General features: G+C 46.2%; 1 protein-coding gene across 1 annotated transcript in view; it reads right to left on the bottom strand.

Annotated features, from left to right (window-relative positions):
• LOC137535839 (zinc finger protein 721-like) overlaps positions 1-19,536 on the bottom strand; it is a 58,481-nt gene extending 38,945 nt beyond the window's left edge. The window contains exons 1-7 of the mRNA XM_068257726.1: positions 19,485-19,536; positions 18,676-18,795; positions 18,412-18,546; positions 18,215-18,338; positions 17,989-18,086; positions 17,665-17,878; positions 12,497-13,451 (exon numbers count right to left, since the gene is read on the bottom strand). Of these exons, the coding sequence (XP_068113827.1) occupies positions 12,497-13,451; positions 17,665-17,878; positions 17,989-18,086; positions 18,215-18,338; positions 18,412-18,546; positions 18,676-18,771 (1,622 nt within the window). The 5' untranslated portion in view covers positions 18,772-18,795; positions 19,485-19,536. The remainder of the gene's footprint in view (positions 1-12,496; positions 13,452-17,664; positions 17,879-17,988; positions 18,087-18,214; positions 18,339-18,411; positions 18,547-18,675; positions 18,796-19,484) is intronic.
• Between the last annotated feature and the right edge of the window lie 385 nt (positions 19,537-19,921).

The raw sequence follows: 19,921 nt of genomic DNA, 5'->3' as shown, positions 1-19,921 counted from the left end.
TCCTCAAGTGGTTAAGGACAATTGTGTGTCCGAAACATGTTAGCAGACATGTTGTGCCGTGTTTTACTGTTCCAATAAAGATTGTTATTTGCTGGATCATCAAGCAGAACGTCACCTTTTTTTGGCTCTCTGCTCTTGGAGGTTGAGTTGCCTTGTTCCTGTTCACGACCCTGCTGAGTGGATGGTTGAGTGGACTTCACTTCACATTACCTGGACTCATATCTCTGTGACAGCTTGGACCTACTATGTATTATAGATGACATCATACTTCCCCAGGAATGATCCTAATGACTTGTGATGTTGAATCCCTTTACACTAATATCTCTCATGAATGGGCTTTACTCACCAGGAAATACTTCTTGGAAATGGAAGACCACTCGCAATCAGATCTACACACATTCTTTCTACACCTTTTTGAAGCACTTTATTTTTAACTGCAAATTTTACAAGCAGTTGTCTGGCGTAGCCATGGGTGCCAAGTGTGCCTGGCCATTGCCAACCTCTTTCTGGGGTTCTGGGATCATGTTTGGTGAAAAGTTTGCCTCTTACCATCCTTATGTCCTGGTTTGGTATCGTTATACTGATGACCTGCTTATTATGTGGAATGGTCCAACTGATCTTTGTCAACAATTTATTTACATAATTGAATACCAACAATATGAACATTTTTCTCACTATGCAGATGTCCCCCATAAAAGTTGAATGTCTTGATGTTAAAATCAGGATACAGGAGGACGGTACCCTTACTTCCTGATCTCTTCCACAAACCCAAAGCGGTAAATAGTCTATTGCACTATCAGAGCACTCATAATAAATCATTATAGGACATTATCCCAGTTAGCCAGTTTTTCAGATTGAGGTGATTGTGCATTGACAATGATTATTTTCAGACAAGCAAAGGACCTCAAACAAAGATTTCTTGAATGCGGCTATCCTAGGAAGGTCAAGAAAGCTTTCCACTAAGCCAAAATGAAAACATGAAATGGAATGATCAGCCACAATTCCAGACGGGCTGACAACGTTGAAATGCTAGGTACACACAATACAATTCTCTGACAGATTTACTATCTCCAACAGATCCAATCTGATTTCCGATCGATTTCCCATAGCAGTGAATGGAAAATCGCTCGGAAATCAGATTGGACCTGTTGGAAATAGTTGATCTGACAGTAAATCTGTCAGAAAATTGTATTGTGTGTACCTAGCATTAGACTCAGTCGCATGTACAAAAATGGGTGGCCACAGATTCATAGGGCCCTGCAAGGTGCTTGGCCAATTCTGCCTTCTGGTGTGGATTTAAAAAGACAGATTAACCCATACCCGTCGATCACAATCAAGTTGTCTGAAAGTCAGCATTTCTACTTTGCTCTAAAAGATTCCTCACAGCTTGAAAGCTACTATCCCAGAATTTTTTTTTTAGCAGAACATCACTGAAATGGTTAAACAAAAGCACTTTGTCCTGCTATTCAGCTTCAAATCCGCCTCCAAACTGGAGATAACAGGATCTTTGTTTGCATTCCAATGTTGATACATGTGTATAAACGCAGTGTAACAAGTGAAAGGGAGCTCTCTGTGAAGCTCTCTGTGCTTCAAGCACACAAACAGCTCAGAGCAGCTAATTAGAAGATGTTAATATATAATAAAAAGCAGTTTGAATAAAATGCAATGGCAGGTTTCAGGGTAACATAAACTACACTTTGAAAACTTGTAATTTGTAAACAGACAATATTACTTGTGCACAAAAGCAAATATGATAACTGTACGAGTAATAAAAAGTAGGAGGAAAACACATTTTTATTAAATGTTATGTTGGAGTTTCAGACCACTTTGAGGACAGATTATGCCCCAGTAACTTCTGAAGTATATGGGGGAAGAGCACGGAGTGCTGGTATCTCTGGGAGTTATCCTTCTGCTTCATGCAAAACTTGTCCATTCATGAGATAACAGACCAACGTCACTGACTCACTCAATAGGCTCTAGGAGTTACCCCTTGAAACAATATATAAATTGTAGGTCTCCAGGTGTGATCTACGCCCTGAAATGCTCCTGTCCCAAATTATATGTAGGACAAACTAGGAATGCCCTCAAAACATGAATCCGACAATATCTATCCAAAATTAGATTCGCTGAATGTGTTTAACCACTTAAAGTGAATGTTTACCAGATTCAAAAAGAAAAAGTCAGATACTCACCTAAGGAGAGGGAAGGCTCGGTCCTAATGAGCCTTCCCCCTCCTCTCCCGGTGCCCGGTCCCGCGCAGGATCCCCCGTGGCAGTATTCGACCAGTTCGGTCAAATACTGCCACTTCCGCATGCCTTCGGGAGCTTTCGGAAGCCTTCGGGAGAACTCGGGCTCCCGATGACGCGGCCGCTCCTTACTTACTACGCATGCGCGAGCACCCTCTATGACGCACTCGCGCGTACGTAGTATGGAGCGGCCCATCTTCGGAAGCCCGAGTGCTCCCGAAGACCTCTGAAGTCCCTGCGGCGGCGGACGCGAACGGGAGAGCCAGCGCAGCACCGAGGGCACCGGGAGAGGAGAGGTAAGGCTCATTAGGACCGAGCCTTCCCTCTCCTTAGGTGAGTATCTGACTTTTTCTTTTTGAATCCAGTACCCGTTGGCTTTAAGTACCAGCAGTCTCTGCCCGCTGGTACAGAAACGGCGGAATCACGATGAATCGCCGCACGTTGTGAACCTGGTCCACCCACTCTGTCGTTTCTATGACGGCGGAGTTCCTGTGAGCCGGCCAGAGCCGCTTTCATTGGCTCCTGGCCCTGTCTTTCAATGTAAGCCAATGGGAGTTGCTTACATTGAAAGGCAAGGCCAGGAGCCAATGAAATCTGCTCCTGACCCACTCACAGGGCTCTGCCGTCATAGAGACAGGCAGAGAGAGCGAGCTGCGATGGGAGACAGTGGGGATTCAGCGGCGAGATCGACGGGCGCAACGAAAATGGCTGATGCTTGCAGCAGCGGTTAATTGATATCTACGCCCTGGCAGCCAAGATAGGCATCACAACAGGGCGTAGATTTCAATCACTAAGGCCCGGAAGTAGTTAAGCGAGGGTAAAACCCTCACGTCTGTTGCAGACCATCTGTTGCAGACCATTTGTTACATCATCATGGCTCCTCCTATTCCATTCTCTAGGACGGTGTTTGGACTGGAAGAGATTAAATGCTCAGTACGTAAGGTTGATATAGTTGATAAACTACTGAAAGGAATTTGTATTTAAATGTATATTTAACACCACACAGAAATCGTAATGGTATATGATTTGACCCGATAGCATGGCATGCCAGGGGGTCTGTCCATAAGAAAGCACACAGACCCAGAGTTGTCAGATGAAAATGAACAAACAAAATGTCAAAAACCACAACATTATCATAAAGGAAAAGAACATTTGCACATGTGTAGTAGTATAGGACAGTGTACAGGTATTGCAGATACTTGTACAAAATAATACATTTGGAAATGGCATGCAGGTGTGGTGCTACTGTGGTTAACCCCTTGCTGAAGCCTATGGCAGCCGATTGCTGTAACTGGCTGGCTGGAGGGAGGGATAGAAAACAATAATAAAAAAACAAAACAAAATTTATTGTAAGAAAAAAAAAAGAAAGAAATATTTATAAAAAATAAACATCCTGACACTGATCACAGCCCACCAACAAATCTATGTTGGTGGGCAGAAAAAAAAGGGAGGGAATCACTTGTGTGCTGAGTTGTGTGGCACTTCAGCGAGCCCTTAAAGCTGCAGTGGCCTTAATTGTAAAAAATGGCCTGGTCACTAGGGTGGGTAAAGCCTGTGGTCCTTAAGTGGTTAAGCTACTTCCTATGTTGGAAGTACGCCCAGAATGTATGGCGAGCCATTTAGTGGAAAACGTCTGTAATTAGGACAGTGTACACCTTGCAGTTATAAGAGAACAAAACAACTTCAGCCATTATGTTTCTTTAATTAATATTTCAGATATATAGAAATGAAGCTTACTAACAAAATGGAGGATAAGATGTCATAAAATGGAGGCTATGTAAAAATACTGCCTCTAATGGTGCACAGTGACATAGGGCCAATACAAAAAAGGGTCACCGAGAGCCAATATAGTGTAGTAGGTACTGGTAAAGGATGAATGTGTAAAGCAAGTAAATTATACTCACAAGCCTGGGTCACCTCCAAGGCAACCACTGTAAGTGCAGGAGGGGAGATTAGACCTGTCCCCACTCAAGATTAAGAAGTCGCTCTCTGTAGATCAGGAAAAAGGCTAGCACCCCTTCACCAGGGGTGGACTCAGGTATTGTATAAGAGCAAACAGAGGCACCAACAGGATAAAAAAAAAAAGACTAGGAAATCTTAAAATATGTATTTATATAGAGGAGGTAGTGGTGGACTTTGAACAGTCACAGAAAAGAGGTCTTCCTCTTCTGCAGGAAGCCCTTTTTGCCCGCTGGTGACAACATCCTGTAGGAGTCACGTGTGCCGCTGATCTCAGCGTGCACGCGTGACCTCCCGACTCCGCTATTTAGTTCAGCAATAAACACCAAACACTACTGGAGTTTACCCCACCTTTAATGACAAAGTGGCGTGACTGCTGTGATACTGGTGGAGCCGTCCACCGGGGGCTCCCTCCTCTTCTCCATGTTTGGCTCTCCTACATGCTGCTCTGCTTGGATATAGTATTGTTCTCTCACATGCATGTCCCGGTTAGAGATGTAGCGAACGGTTCGCCGGCGAACTTTGGGGGTTCGTGTTCGCCTGGACCAAACGAACTTTTGCGGAAGTTCGATTCGCCCCATAATGCACTATGAGGGTCAACTTTGACCCTCTGCATCACAGTCAGCAGGCATATTGTAGCCATTCAGGCTACACTAAGCCCTGGAGCCCCACCCCCCCCTTATATAAGGCAGGTTTGCCGGCCATGACACCCGCTTGTGTGCCTGCTAGAGACAGACTAGGGACAGCTGCTGCGGACTTGTTCTCCTAGGGAAAGATTAGTTAGGCTCTTGGCTTGCTCCTGGCTGATTGTTATTGCTAAAATAGCACCCCTCAACAGCTCTTTTGAAAGCTCTAATGTTTTCCTGATGTGTTTTTTTTGTGTGTGTGTGTTGCTCACTGAATTATACAGCCCTATCTGTTGCAGCTGGACCTTGGTAATTGTTATTACTGTGCCAGCCAGGCCCTGCCTAACTATCTATACTGGGACACCTACCTATGCCTACCTAACTACTGGGGCACCTTCTTACCTATACGGGGACACCTACCTACCTACCTATACTAGGGGACCTACCTACCTATACTGGGTCTCCTACCTATGTCTAGCTAACTACTGAGGCACCTACCTATGCCTACCAACCTATACTGGGACTCCTACCTATGCCTAGCTAACTACTGGGACTCCTACCTATGCCTACCTACCTATACTGGGTCTCCTACCTAATTACTGAGGCATCTACCTACCTATACTGGATCTCCTACCTATGCCTAGCTAACTACTGGGACACCTACCTATGCCTACCTACCTATACTGGGACTCCTACCTATGCCTACCTACCTATACTGGGTCTCCTACCTATGCCTAGCTAAATACTGGGACACCTACCTATGCCTACCTACCTATACTGGGTCTCCTACCTATGCCTAGCTAAAAACTGGGACACCTACCTATGCCTACCTACCTATACTGGGTCTCCTACCTATGCCTAGCTAACTACTGGGACACCTACCTATGCCTACCTACCTATACTGGGACTCCTACCTATGCCTACCTACCTATACTGGGACTCCTACCTATGCCTAGCTAACTACTGCGACACCTACCTATGCCTACCTACATACAAGAAGATAATACGGTTGTTGCTTCATTGTGGACAGACCAAATTTGATCAGCTGGACAATCACTGTTGTTCTATCATTGAGCTACCACAGCCCGGCGATCATATGGGCTTTAAAACCTCCACGGCCTACACTCTCGCCATGGTGCGCACCAGTCCAGCATGGCCGTCACTACGCAAACAGCTGTTTGCGGTGCGTTACACAGTGAGTTTGGTGCGTCAGTGTGAAGCAGAACTCTAATTACACTCCCTGATTGATGTATACACATGCAAGATGTTTTTAAGCACTTTAGGCTTGCAATTTAGCATTCAATGTCATTTCTGCCCTTAAATCGCTGCTTTGCGTCACATCTAGATTTTTCCCTGGGTCTTTGGGCATGTATCCCACTCCGCCATGCCCCCCTCCAGGTGTAAGACCCCTTGAAACATCTTTTCCATCACTTTTGTGGCCAGCATAATTTTTTCTATTTTTCAAAGTTTGCATCCCCATTGAAGTCTATTGCGGTTCGCGAACTTTTCGGCGAACCGAACCTTCCGCGAAGGTTCGCGAACCGAAAATTGGAGGTTCGCGACATCTCTAGTCCCGGTCTATGTGATTCTGGTATCAAAGTCGCCTCTATTTCACAGCACTTTGTCACTTATATATTCACGTATACATTATATGTGTTTCTTTGCACTGGTTTATATGCATTTCATGCCTTACTATTTAACATATTATGGTCTGCATAGGACCTCACTTTTCTGATCAATACTTTGGAACCCGGGTTCTACACCTGATGGGAGTTCTATTCATGAGCACCTCAGGGGATAACTTCATATACTACAATATATGATCTACTATTATTTTGGGAGTAGCTTTTAGCCATTATTCTTTATAGTGTGCGATCCATTACTATATATATATATGCAATTGTCATTGTTGGAGAGGAACATTTTAATTGTTTTTAGATATTTACTTAATAGTGTGTTATTGAATACAATAAAATTGTTATACTTTTTGACATTATCAGTGTGTAGAGCTAATTGTGGCGCTTTGCAGTTGCAAACATTCTAATTAGTACTGCTGCAATGTGTATTTATGGCCACTTGTCACTGGGTGGCAGTGTGAGACAATAACAGAGACCTTCTGCTTTCAGTTTCTATATATTCTGCTAGTAGAGAGATATCAAAGCATTTCAAGAATTTACAGCACAACAAGTTCTGTTGATTGAGGTGAAAAGCAGTGCACTTATTTCAAGCAAGCACTCTGCTGAAGCTGCCAATGGGTTAAAAAGGTGTAAAAACTGTCCAAAACTGTCACTGCTACACAGAGGGGAGCATGGCTGGGAAGAGGAGGGTCCCGGTGAGCAGCAGAGGGGCTGAGGGAGATCAGAGAAGCTGGACCATCCAGAGGCTTCCCTCTACCTCAGTAAGTATCTGGTGTTTCTGTCATTTTCTCACAAGTTTGCTTTAACTCAAATATTTGTCAAAGCTTATTTATGATCTATCATTTTTGAATCCCCAAACTAACTGTAATACACGTGACTGTGACAAATGCCCCCTAATACAACCCAAACACCCCCCGAGGTTACATGTACATTGAGCCTTATCAGATGGCTGGGATAGCAGAAGCGCCTCAGCAGCACACACTGTCCCTGTAACAGCCGGAGAGTCGCTGGAAGTAACAGCCACCCCCAGCCATCTGCCCCTGCTGTCTCCAGCATGTCCCGGCTGTTACAGGCACAGTGTGTACTGCTGAGGCTCTACACTTCTGCTATTCCAGCCATCTGCCCCTGCTGTCTCCAGCATGTCCCGGCTGTTACAGGCACAGTGTGTACTGCTGAGGCTCTACACTTCTGCTATCCCAGCCATCTGCCCCCGCTGCCTCCAGCATGTCCCGGCTGTTACAGGGACAGTGTGGGCTGCTGAGGCTCTACACTTCTGCTATTCCAGCCATCTGCCCCTGCTGCCTCCAGCATGTCCCGGCTGTTACAGGGACAGTGTGTGCTGCTGAGGCTCTACACTTCTGCTATCCCAGCCATCTGCCCCTGCTGCCTCCAGCATGTCCGGCTGTTACAGGCACAGTGTGTGCTGCTGAGGCTCTGCACTTCTGCTATCCCAGCTATCTGCCCCTGCTGCCTCCAGCATGTCCCGTCTGTTACAGGCACAGTGTGTGCTGCTGAGGCTCTGCACTTCTGCTATCCCAGCTATCTGCCCCTGCTGCCTCCAGCATGTCCTGGCTGTTACAGGCACAGTGTGTGCTGCTGAGGCTCAGCACTTCTGCTATCCCAGACATCTGCCCCTGCTGCCTCCAGCATGTCACAGCTGTAACAGGCACAGTGTGTGCTGCTGAAGCTCTTCTGCTATCCCAGCCATCTGCCCCTGCTGCCTCCAGCATGTCCCAGCTGTTACAGGCACAGGCACAGTGTGTGCTGCTGAGGCTCTGCACTTCTGCTATCCCAGACATCTGCCCCTGCTGCCTCCAGCATGTCCCGGCTGTAACAGGCACAGTGTGTGCTGCTGAGGCTCTTCTGCTATCCCAGCCATCTGCCCCTGCTGCCTCCAGCATGTCCCGGCTGTTACAGGCACAGTGTGTGCTGCTGAGGCTCTGCACTTCTGCTATCCCAGCCATCTGCCCCCGCTGCCTCCAGCATGTCCCGGCTGTTACAGGCACAGTGTGTGCTGCTGAGGCTCTGCACTACTGCTATCCCAGCCATCTGCCCTTGCTGCCTCCAGCATGTCCCGACTGTTACAGGCACAGTGTGTGCTGCTGAGGCTCTGCACTTCTGCTATCCCAGCCATCTGCCCCTGCTGCCTCCAGCATGTTCTGGCTGTTACAGGCACAGTGTGTGCTGCTGAGGCTCTGCACTTCTGCTATCCCAGCCATCTGCCCCTGCTGTCTCCAGCATGTCCCGACTGTTACAGGCACAGTGAGTGCTGCTGAGGCTCTGCACTTCTGCTATCCCAGCTATCTGCCCCTGCTGCCTCCAGCATGTCCCGGCTGTTACAGGCACAGTGTGTGCTGCTGAGGCTCTGCACTTCTGCTATCCCAGCCATCTGCCCCTGCTGCCTCCAGAATGTTCCGGCTGTTACAGGCACAGTGTGTGCTGCTGAGGCTCTGCACTTCTGCTATCCCAGCCATCTGCCCCTGCTGTCTCCAGCATGTCCCGACTGTTACAGGCACAGTGTGTGTTGCTGAGGCTCTGCACTTCTGCTATCCCAGCCATCTGCCCCTGCAGCCTCCAGCATGTCCCGGCTGTTACAGGCACAGTGTGTGCTGCTGAGGCTCTGCACTTCTGCTATCCCAGCCATCTGCCCCTGATGCCTCCAGCATGTTCCGGCTGTTACAGGCACAGTGTGTGCTGCTGAGGCTCTGCACTTCTGCTATCCCAGCTATCTGCCCCTGCTGCCTCCAGCATGTCCCGGCTGTTACAAGCACAGTGTGTGCTGCTGAGGCTCTGCACTTCTGCTATCCCAGCCATCTGTTTTGGTGAGAGGCCCCTTGTTGTGTCACAACTGTCCCCCCAGAGCTCTCCAGTCCTCACAGATGGGTCTTGTGTTCTCTCTGGCCTTTTAGCTGCTCTGCTGAGCTCCTCTGTACTCTATACCTACACAAGGGCAGCACCCCATCCCCCTGCAGTGTCACCCATCACAGTGTGGCCATACTGAAGGGTATCCCTGCTCCCTGCTGCTCCCGCTTCCTGTGACTCAGCTCTGCAGTCTGGGCAATGTGAAGGTCGGCAATGGCATCTGGTATTTTGTTTCATAATCTTGTGGAGTGGATGGAGATGAAGGGAAGTCGCCCTGTTGGGATGGGGAACAAGCTGTGTCTGTCCAAATTGCTGCAGTATTATGCAGATTAAAAATAGACCTATCATATCCCACCTTAGCTGCATTTCATTGGTGCATTTTCAAGCTAAAAAAAACTTTGCATAAAACGTTTGCTGCATTCTGCATCTGATTGACCATCACCAGTGACAGACTACAGACCTGCAATGTTACAGAGAGCTCTGGCTACACACACTGAGCCTACAATGGCCTCATTAATTATAACAATGCAATTTATTACAGTAAATGTGAATGATGCAGGTAATAGTACATGTTACATTACATGCAGAGGAACAAAACACGTCACACTGTGGGAACAATATACAGCTGATATTCAGCACATTATCCAGAGGAATAACTTTATTAGCAGCTTTATCCACAGGAGAGATACTTGGAGATGCATCAGATTTCCATTCTAATAGGATTTATTTTGTTACATAACACAGAAACGTTTCCAGCAACAGCTTCCCACATTTGTCTATAGCAGTGACTGTAACACGTATAACAATAACCTGCCCCCCTCTCCACCCCAGAATTCCTGTATCTCCCCACAAGCCCAAACACCTGCATTTAATCATCTCCTTCTAATTTACATGTGGGGTGCAGCACTGAGGCACTGGGGTGTCTATAGCAGTGACTGTAACACATAATAATAACCTGTCCTCCTCTCCACCCCAGAATTCCCTGTAAGATCCAGTCACAGTGATCCAATCTCTCTGAATATCAGTCCTGTGTGTGTCTAGCGTTACATTGCTGGAAGATAAATCCCTCTCACACAGAGAGACACAGAGAGGGAAATCTTCTCTCCTCAGGTCAGTCTGGTTGAATGGGAGCTTCTTCCCACATCTGCAGCTGATAATCGGTAAACAATAATGGTACAGTATATAGAACTTCCCTGGAGTCTTATGCTAGGTACAAACTATAAGATGTTCTGGCAGATTTACTGTCAGATCTATTATTTCCAACATGTTCGATATGATTTCTGATCGATTTCTGACTGTTTTCCATTCACTCCCATCAGAAATCGATCAGAAACGATAAAAAAATCACATCAAACATGTTGGAAATAATTATTCTGACAGTAAATCTCATAGGGCCTGATTCACAAAGTGGTGCAAACTTTTTCGCGGACTTTTACGCGCGCAATTTGCGGCAAATTGCGCGCGCAAAAGTCCGCGAAAAAGTTTGCACCGCTTTGTGAATCAGGCCCATAGTGTGTACCTAGCATTAAAGGCAATCTAAATTCAAGTGGAAAAAAAAAAAAGTTTCACTTACCCGGGGCTTTTACTAGCCCTGCCCTGCGCTCGCACCATCCTGGAACGATCATCCGGTCACCCGCAGTGGCTTATTTTTGATTTTGGCAACAGAGCCAGACGCCGGCCACTGGCTCTGTTGCCAAAATCCGGGCGACTGGATGATCGCAGCCCTGGCGTCCTCAATCACGCTACCGGCGCCAGGAGTGCGGTATGCAGGAATCTCGTACTGCGCATGTGCAGGAAATTCCACTCCTGGTGACAGGAGCGTGATCGAGGACGCATGCGGCCAGGTCTGTGCAGGTGCAGTGCCCGGCGTCTGGCTTTGTTGCCAAAATTTAAACTAGCCACTGTGGGTGACAGGAGGATCATTCCAGGTCGGAGCGGGCGCAGGGTGGCTGCAGGGGGCTGGTAGAAGCCCCAGGTAAGTGAAACTCTTTTTTTTATTCACTTTACTTTAGATTCTCTTTAAGTTAGCCATACATCTAGCAATGATTGGCAGATTCGACTAATCTCTAATTGAATCAGATTAGAGAGAGATCTGTTGGCTGCCCATACACTGCAGGCCAATTCTCAACTGATTTCATGCTGAAATCGATCCAGAATCGGCCTTGTGACGCCGCATCCACCACCTCATTGGCCCAACGCTGTCCCCCTAATGTGGCCCCCTGTGCACTATACATTAACTGTGTGTGGCCGCCGCCGGTCTAGGCTGTGTCATTTTCCCAAACACGTGCCCCACGTCATTGCCGGCATACACATGGAGACGTGTGACATCACACACGTGGCCACGTTACTCCGGCAACTATGTGGGCCGCGTGTATGGACGGAGGACGGCGCCCTGAGCCAGCGACTGACAGGTAATGTATAGTGCACTGGGCAATGGGGGGGGGGGGCATTATCCATTAAGGGGGACAGCGTCGGGGGTTTTGGCGTGTTCATCCCTCATCCTGATATTGCTCACCATTACCGCTACGCGCTAGATAAAGCAAATCGCTCCTACATCTTGCAGCATGTCCGACTGACTCATGCAACCAATTTCAGCCAGAAATTGTTGATCGAGCGGGCACTTGGCAGCACCAATTTTCATTTGATTGTAATAACCGAATTAATTAGATAATCGTTCAGTCGAGTTTGAGTCTTGAGTCTAAATTGTGCATAGCCATATCAGCCATATCGGTGTGAAATAAAATCTGGTTCATTCAGACCCCAACTAAAGCATATGATTAACTTTTCATCACTCTCATATTATCAGGAGTGGTTTCAGGAGAGCTGTAGTTAGTACTACATGTACTCCTGTTTATCTCATCATGTCACCTCAGTTCACTTTAACGCTTTACAAACGAATGCACTCAGTAGCACGAAAGAGTCCATGGGATTCTGAGTAAATGCTTCCACATGCAATTTACAAGATATAAAAGAAACACTGGAAAAGAACACTTATGGCCAAAACATTTCCTATACTCAACACAACTGTTTGACAGGAAGTGATTTACTCCCAAAACATTTCCCACCCTCAGCATATGAATAGGGCTTCTCACCAAAGTGCGGTCTCTTGTGTATATCAAGACAGGACTTCTGTCCAAAACATTTCCCACACTCAGCTTATAGATGCAGCTTCTCACTAATGTGAGTTCTCTCATGTCTGGTAAGTGCAGCTTTATATACAAAACATTTCCCACACTCTGCACATGAATAGGGCTTCTTACTTGTGTGAGATCTCTTGTGTCTGACAAGGCTTCCTTTCTCTCCAAAACATTTCCCACACTCAGCACATGAATACGGCTTCTCACCAGTGTGAGATCTCTCATGTGTGACAAGGCTTGATTTCTGAACAAAACATTTCCCACACTCAGCACATGAATAGGGCTTCTCACCAGTATGAGATCTCTCATGTCTGACAAGCTTTGATTTACAACCAAAACATTTCCAACATTCAGAACACGAATAAGGCTTCTCACCTGTGTGAGATTTCTTATGTATGACAAGCTGTGCTTGCTGTCCAAAACATTTCCCACACTCAGTACATGAATAGGACTTCACACCAGTGTGAGATCTCTCATGTTTGACAAGCAGTGATTTATACCGAAAACATTTCCCACACTCAGTACATGAATATGGCTTCTCACCAGTGTGAGATCTCTCATGTGCGACAAGGTTTGATTTCTGAACAAAACATTTCCCACACTCAGCGCATGAATAAGGCTTCTCACCAGTGTGAGATCTCTCATGTGTGACAAGGCTTGATTTCCAAACAAAACATTTCCCACACTCAGTACATGAATAGGACTTCTCACTAGCGTGATATCTCAGATGGCTCACAAAGGCTGCTTTCTTAACAAAACATTTTCCACATATGGAACAGGAATAAGATCCTCCAGCAGGGGGAGGGCTGTGCTGGGTATGAGGCCCCTCTGGGTTAGACAGGTGAGGGGAGTCTGGGGGAATATTTGGGGTAGCCAGGATATCTGCAGGAGACCCTTGTCCAGTGTCGTCATCATCATCCGTTGTACAGTCTGTGGATACAGAGAGACGAATCTCTGAGAGGTTCCTGATGCTGGGACTCCGCACTGCAAATAGAGAAACATCATCACTTCCTGTTAGATAATTCTGAGAGGAGGAACAATTATCATTAGGGATGGTCAGTGAGCTGATGATAATTCCAAATTGATACAAAGTTTATGTAACTTGGTAATGGACCAGATACACCAGCTGCATAACTTTGCATATAATTAGCATACAATTTGCACCATCTCAGAGTTATTGGCATGTCACTGACCATCACTAGTTATCAGCCAGACATAGAACTGCAGAAGGTTGTGCTTATTACAGGCAGCAAATTACATAACAAACACTTTGCCCTGCATGCAAATTTAATCCAATCAAACGTATTTGCATACAAGTCAGAGTTATTTGTGATAAGAAGCTCCTCCCACCAAACTCAATTAGCCATCATAGAAGGACCTCCTCATTATAAAACACACACAATCTATCTTGCAGTTTAATAGGTTACTATTCCAGCCTATATACACTGCTCAGAAAAATAAAGGGAACACAAAAATAAGGCATCCTAGATCTGAATGAAATAATGTTATTAAATACTTCGTTCTTTACACAGTTGAATGTGCTGACAACAAAAATCACACAAAAATTATAAATGGAAATCAAATTTTTCAACTCATGGAGGTCTGGGTTGGGAGTCGCACTCAAAATTAAAGTGGAAAAACCACTACAGGCTGATCCAACTTTGATGTAAAGTCCTTAAAACAAGACAAAATGAGGCTCAGTAGTGTGTGTGGCCTCCATGTGGCTGTGTGACCTCCCTACAATGCCTGGGCAGCCTCCTGATGAGGTGGCAGATGGTCTCCTGAGGGATCTCCTCCCAGACCTGGTCTAAAGCAATCACCAACTCCTGGACAGTCTGTGGTGAAACTTGGCGTTGGTGGATGGAGTGAGACATGATGTCCCAGATGTGCTCAGTTGGATGCAGGTCTGGGGAACAGGCGGGCCAGTGCATAGCATCAATGCCATCATCTTGCAGGAACTGCTGACACACTTCAGCCACATGAAGTCTAGCATTGTCTTGCATTAGGAGGAACCCAAGGCCAACTGCACCAGCATATGGTCTAGCAAGGGGCCTGAGGATCTCATCTCAATACATAATGGGAGTCAGGCTACCTCTGGTGAGCACATGGAGGGCTGTGCGACCCCCAAAGAAATGCCACCCCACACCATTACTGACCCACTGCCAAACCGGTCAAGCTGGAGGATGTAGCAGACAGCAGAACATTCTCCACGGCGTCTCCAAACTCTGTCACATCTGTCACATGTGCTCAGTGTGAAACTGCTTTCATATGTAAAGAGCACAAGACGCCAGTGGCAAACTTGCCAATCTCGGTGTTCTATGGCAAATGACAAATGTCCTGCACAGTGTTGGGGTGCAAGCACAACCCCCACCTGTGAACGTTGGACCCTCATACCACCCTCATGGAGTCTGTTTCTGACTGTTTTAGCAGACACATGCACATTTGTGGCCTGCTGGAGGTCATTTTGCAGGGCTGTGGCAGTGCTCCTCCTGTTCCTCCTTGCACAAAGGTGGAGGTAGTGGTCCTGCTGCTGGGTTGTTGCCCTCCTACAGCCTCCTCCACGTCTCCTGATATACTGTCCTGTCTCCTGGTAGCACCTCCTCGCTCTGGACACAATGCTGACAGACACAGCAAACCTTCTTGCCACAGCTCACATTGATGTGCCATCCTGGATAAGCTGCATTACCTGAGCCACTTGAGTAGGTTGTAGACTCCGTCTCATGCTACCACTAGAGTTAAAGTACCGCCAGCATTCAAAAGGGAACAAAAACCAACACCTATCACCCCCTACCCATGGGTGCACTAGGGGCCAGCATTGGTGGGGGTGATAGGTGTCGGGGCAGGGAGGACAGTGGGAGCCGACATTGGAGCCTCTGCACAGGACAGGACTCTCAGCTATACAGTATAGCTGAGAGCTGCAGCGGGGAGTGTCATGTGTGGCGGCGGCCAGCGGAGATCTTCAATCAACTTAGCGAGAGGACATTGGCATGGGACTTTTCCAAGGATAATGGTGTGGATTTTTTTTTTTTTTTTAAAGGTACAGGTATTTCTGGTTAATTAAGAACATTTTAAGGACTTTTTTCATGGTTATGTTTTAATTCATTTTAACCTTTGTGGAAATGGGTATGGGGTACTTTGTACCCTTATACTCATTTCTCCTGGGGAGGGGCTGGTATCTGGGGGTCCCCATCTTAAAGGGGAATCCCAGATGCCACCATGAAACCCCCTACACGTTGTCGGCCCTCACCTCCTCCTGGGGCTAGGGATGTGGGGAAGAGCCCCTTGTCCATGGACTGGGCAAGGGCTATAGGGAAAAGGGGGAGGCTTGGCCACCCCTCCCCCCCAGAGCCCCCCCATTACCATGGACCATGCCGGCTGGTATAGCTCAGGGTGCAAAGCCCCACTCAGCCGAGGCTACGCATTCTGGCTATCCCAGCCTGCATGGGAGACAAGAGGTTAAAGATGCTCGGGAGGGGGGACCTCATGTCATTTATAGATTTATGACACTCTGAACAAACAAATTAAAAAAAAAAAAAAAAATAGGACAAGTTGCCAGGGATCCTTATACAGCCATATTGCTGCTATATATGTCCCTGGCCAAAGCGTTGCCACTGCCACTGGGTTTCCGCGTCATGAAATTCACTGCTCTTTCTTTTGATAAATGGAAATTTACACTACCGTTGGATTGGTACATTAGCTGTTGTTTACCACATTTAAAAAGTATACTTTTTTCCTATCGTAAATTTAAAATCGATTTTCTCCAAAACTATAACGTCTTCTTGAAAAAAAAAAAATCCTTTTCTTCCCATTGTCTTCCTTAACATACCCTGCAAATTAGGTGTTTCTAGCACGTAAGTACGGCTTTCTATTAACCGCTAAAGTTGGCAACTATTGACTTTAATGTAAAAAATGTGAAAGCTAATTTTTTCAAAAACATTTGCGTTAAATGCGAATGGCCCAAGTTCGTCGGGAACTGTCCGCCAGTGAACTGTTCAGGAGATCTCTACAGAAGACACGTCATATTGTGGTACCTGACCTCCGGGAGTGGATTGAGATTTCACGGAGTAAACCCTGATATACACAGGAATTAAATGGGACTTGACGTGAGAGGCATGAGGATGCTGCCATATTTACAATGAAGGATTACCTCCGACAAAGCCGGAAGGGTTGAAAAGAGGCAATCATATGAAACAGACGATTGATGCCCTGTGACATTTTATGTGGTGATTTTATACGCTGTTTATTCATTGGGTTCTATAGAATAGGGCCCAGAATGTGAGTACTGTGTTTGTACACATTGGTGTTTCATTAATAAGTATTCTTGGTTGTAAATCTAAGAAAGTTTCCCCGTCTTTCTCCCCTGATGATTCTTTGCATGGTCTGAGAGGAGGAGAGATCAGCATATGAGGCAGAGATGTTAGCATATGAGGTGGAGAAATCAGCATAAGAGGAGAGATTGGCATACAAGATGGAGAAATAAGCATAGTAGAAGGAGATATCGGAATGTGAGGAGGAGAGATTGGCACGTGTGGAGGAGAGATCGGCATGTGAGGAGGAGAGATCGGCATGTGAGGAGGAGAGACCGGCATATGAGGAAGAGAGATTGGCATAGGAGGAGGAGAGCTCGGCATAGGAGGAAGAGAGATCAGCATGTGAGCAGGAGAAATCGTCATGTGGGGAGGAGCAGAGATTGGCATATGATGAGAGATCGGCATGAGAAGGGAAGATAGGCATAGGAAGAGCAGAGATCGGCATGTGAGGGATAGAGATCGGCAAGTGGGGGGGGGGGGGGGGGGTAGTTGTTTGGCTGTGAGAAGTGACATTGGAAGGACTTTATCTACAACTTAGATGAACTGCTGGGGTCATATGGCAGCTGGATTGGGCTAAGTATTGAGTTTCAGCACTGAGATTTATTTTTACATCAGATTTTCTATTGTCTATAGGAGATGGGATATTCTGGCACCAACTGTTCTATCTCTTGTGTTTATTGGGATTATTTTAACCTATATTCTGATCACTTATGATATTTTTAATGTGTGTATTGTACAGATTACTACTAATCAGGGATTATAGTTCTAGATGACAAAAATCTAATATAAGCACACTGCATAACCCCTAATATGGCCAGTCTGTGAGCAGTGACAGTTATAACAGCAATACAGATACACATTACTCTATATTACTGCTGATTACTCACCGGTTCTTTCCTCTGTAACAGTGTCCTCCTCTTGACTTGTCCCCATCATGTCACCTTCTGCAGACTGGTCACTCCTCATATACATCTCTTCTTCTTCTTCCTCTGTACTGATCCCCATCATGTCACCCTCCTCCACAGACTGCTGATCACTCCTCACATACATCCCTTCTTCACCCTCTTTAACCACAGCATTTACATCTATTATTTCTCCACCCTAAGTGCACAAAACAAGAGGTAATTTAATTTGTGAAAACAGATAACAGCATACGTAGAAGGCAAACATGTCAAACAGTTTGTAGTCTATGAGGATGTAGCTATCCCTACCTGATGATGGTGGGGGATCATGGGATCTTCTTGTGGAAAATCCTGGGAATAAAGAGGACCTGTACAGTTCTCTGGTGGGTTTCTGTTACTGGATCTATCTGTAGTAAACACACAAATAGACTGAATACATTGTCTGTATGTGTTTATTAGATAAAGGGGGGGGGGGGATCTAGGTGGACCCTCTGCACTGCTCACTAGTTTACAAGAAATTAAAATCTCTTCTTACCCGGTGATGTGAGGGGCGGCTGATTCTCCATCATGGCGTCCTTGTAGAGGTCCCTGTGTCCTTCTAAATACTGCCACTCCTCCATGGAGAAATAGATGGTGACATCCTGACACCTTATAGGAACCTGACGCACACAATGATACCGTTACCACCCAGACAAACCCCTTGTATTACTCATAATTCCCAGCACCGCTCACCTCTCCGGTGAGCAGCTCCAAAATCTTTCTGGCAACTTCAAGCATCCTCTCATTTTTGTGCCTCTCGGATATCAGGGAGTGAGGTGGGGGCACCGTGATGGTCACTTGATCACCAGACTTCACTGGGGGAAAACTCTGTATTGAAGAAACATAAAAAAGTCACATGAGATGAGAATCCCAGAATCCTCTTTACCTCTCTGGTCAGGTGTGTGCTTCATTAATAGTGATAGGAGTAGTCATGTGACCTCCCAGAATCCTCCTCACCTCTCCAGTCAGCAGATAGATGATCTCCAGGGTGAGGTTGAATATCCTCTCAGTCATGTGACTCTGGTCCTCGTTCATCCTCAGTGATGTGGTCATGTGATCTGTACAGGATGCTGCTGCCTTTTGCTAGATAATAAGGAAATTATAATCTTGGTTGTACACTTATCAGTGGTGAAACTACCGATCCAGCATCCCACTTCCCCCTTCACTCCCCATTGCTGTCACTTGTGGGTGATTGTCTCATAAGTTTATTTTCGCTAAAGATTCTCTTTATAGTGCATGTTTAAAGATTTTGATGATAACACATCTGCATACTGTGATGGTACGTACATATTATATTCACACTGTTTCCTTGTATCCCACAGACCAGCCAGACACCTCATTTCACAATGCACAAAAACCCCACATAAAAGTAGCCATACTTTCACAGAGTTCTGATCAATCGACTGACAGATCAGATATTTTTCTTTGATCAAAAAAATATTCTGTAGATGGATAAGAACTCAATCACAGCAAACCACCCACTAATCCCCCCATGTGTGCTGCACTAGGAGCAGTGGCTGGCCAGTACACTGGATATAGACACCTCCTCTGACACAGGAGACCGGAGCTCATATCCTGGCTGCAGCAGCAGCTGATCAGTAAGGAGGCCGGGGGTAAGACTCCCCGCTGCTCCAGAGTGGCTGCTGTGTATCCCCATAGTGGCTGCTGCTCCCAAGCACTGGGACTCCCATAGGAGATTCATTTATAACATAAGCTAACCCACATAAATCTGCTATTTGCTAGTATAACAGAAATCATACAATTACCTCTTCTAAACACGTGTCCCCTCTAATTCCTGCTGTCTTACACCACTTCCTGTCAATTGATTCACTTCTTCCTGCCTGTGCGTTCCACCTGGGAGACGTGTTCGCCATCGTGTGGTGAATAGGCTAACTGCAGCCTCTATTTGTGGAATTACCTGCAATCAGCAATCTATTATTATCATTACTATCATCGGTCACTCAACAACATCCTCATGTACGGACATATCACATTCTGTTATTATGATAATAATTTTAGCCCCAGGCAGTTGCTGGAGATGTAGAGCTGCTGTATGGATGTGGCTCCATAGTTACAGGAAGTGTCAGTTTCTTGCACCAGACTGGAAGAGGCAGAACTACTGGAGAAATTGTCTGGACTGGGTTTGTCCACTTCAAGTGAGACTGAAGGGGGAAAAGACTTATGATGTAATTAATTTAATGTG

This window comes from Hyperolius riggenbachi, chromosome 10 (genome assembly GCF_040937935.1).
Source record: "Hyperolius riggenbachi isolate aHypRig1 chromosome 10, aHypRig1.pri, whole genome shotgun sequence".
NCBI classification, from domain to species: domain Eukaryota; kingdom Metazoa; phylum Chordata; class Amphibia; order Anura; family Hyperoliidae; genus Hyperolius; species Hyperolius riggenbachi.
Note: the sequence above shows the minus strand (reverse complement) of the source record. Positions and strands in the feature narration are given on the sequence as shown.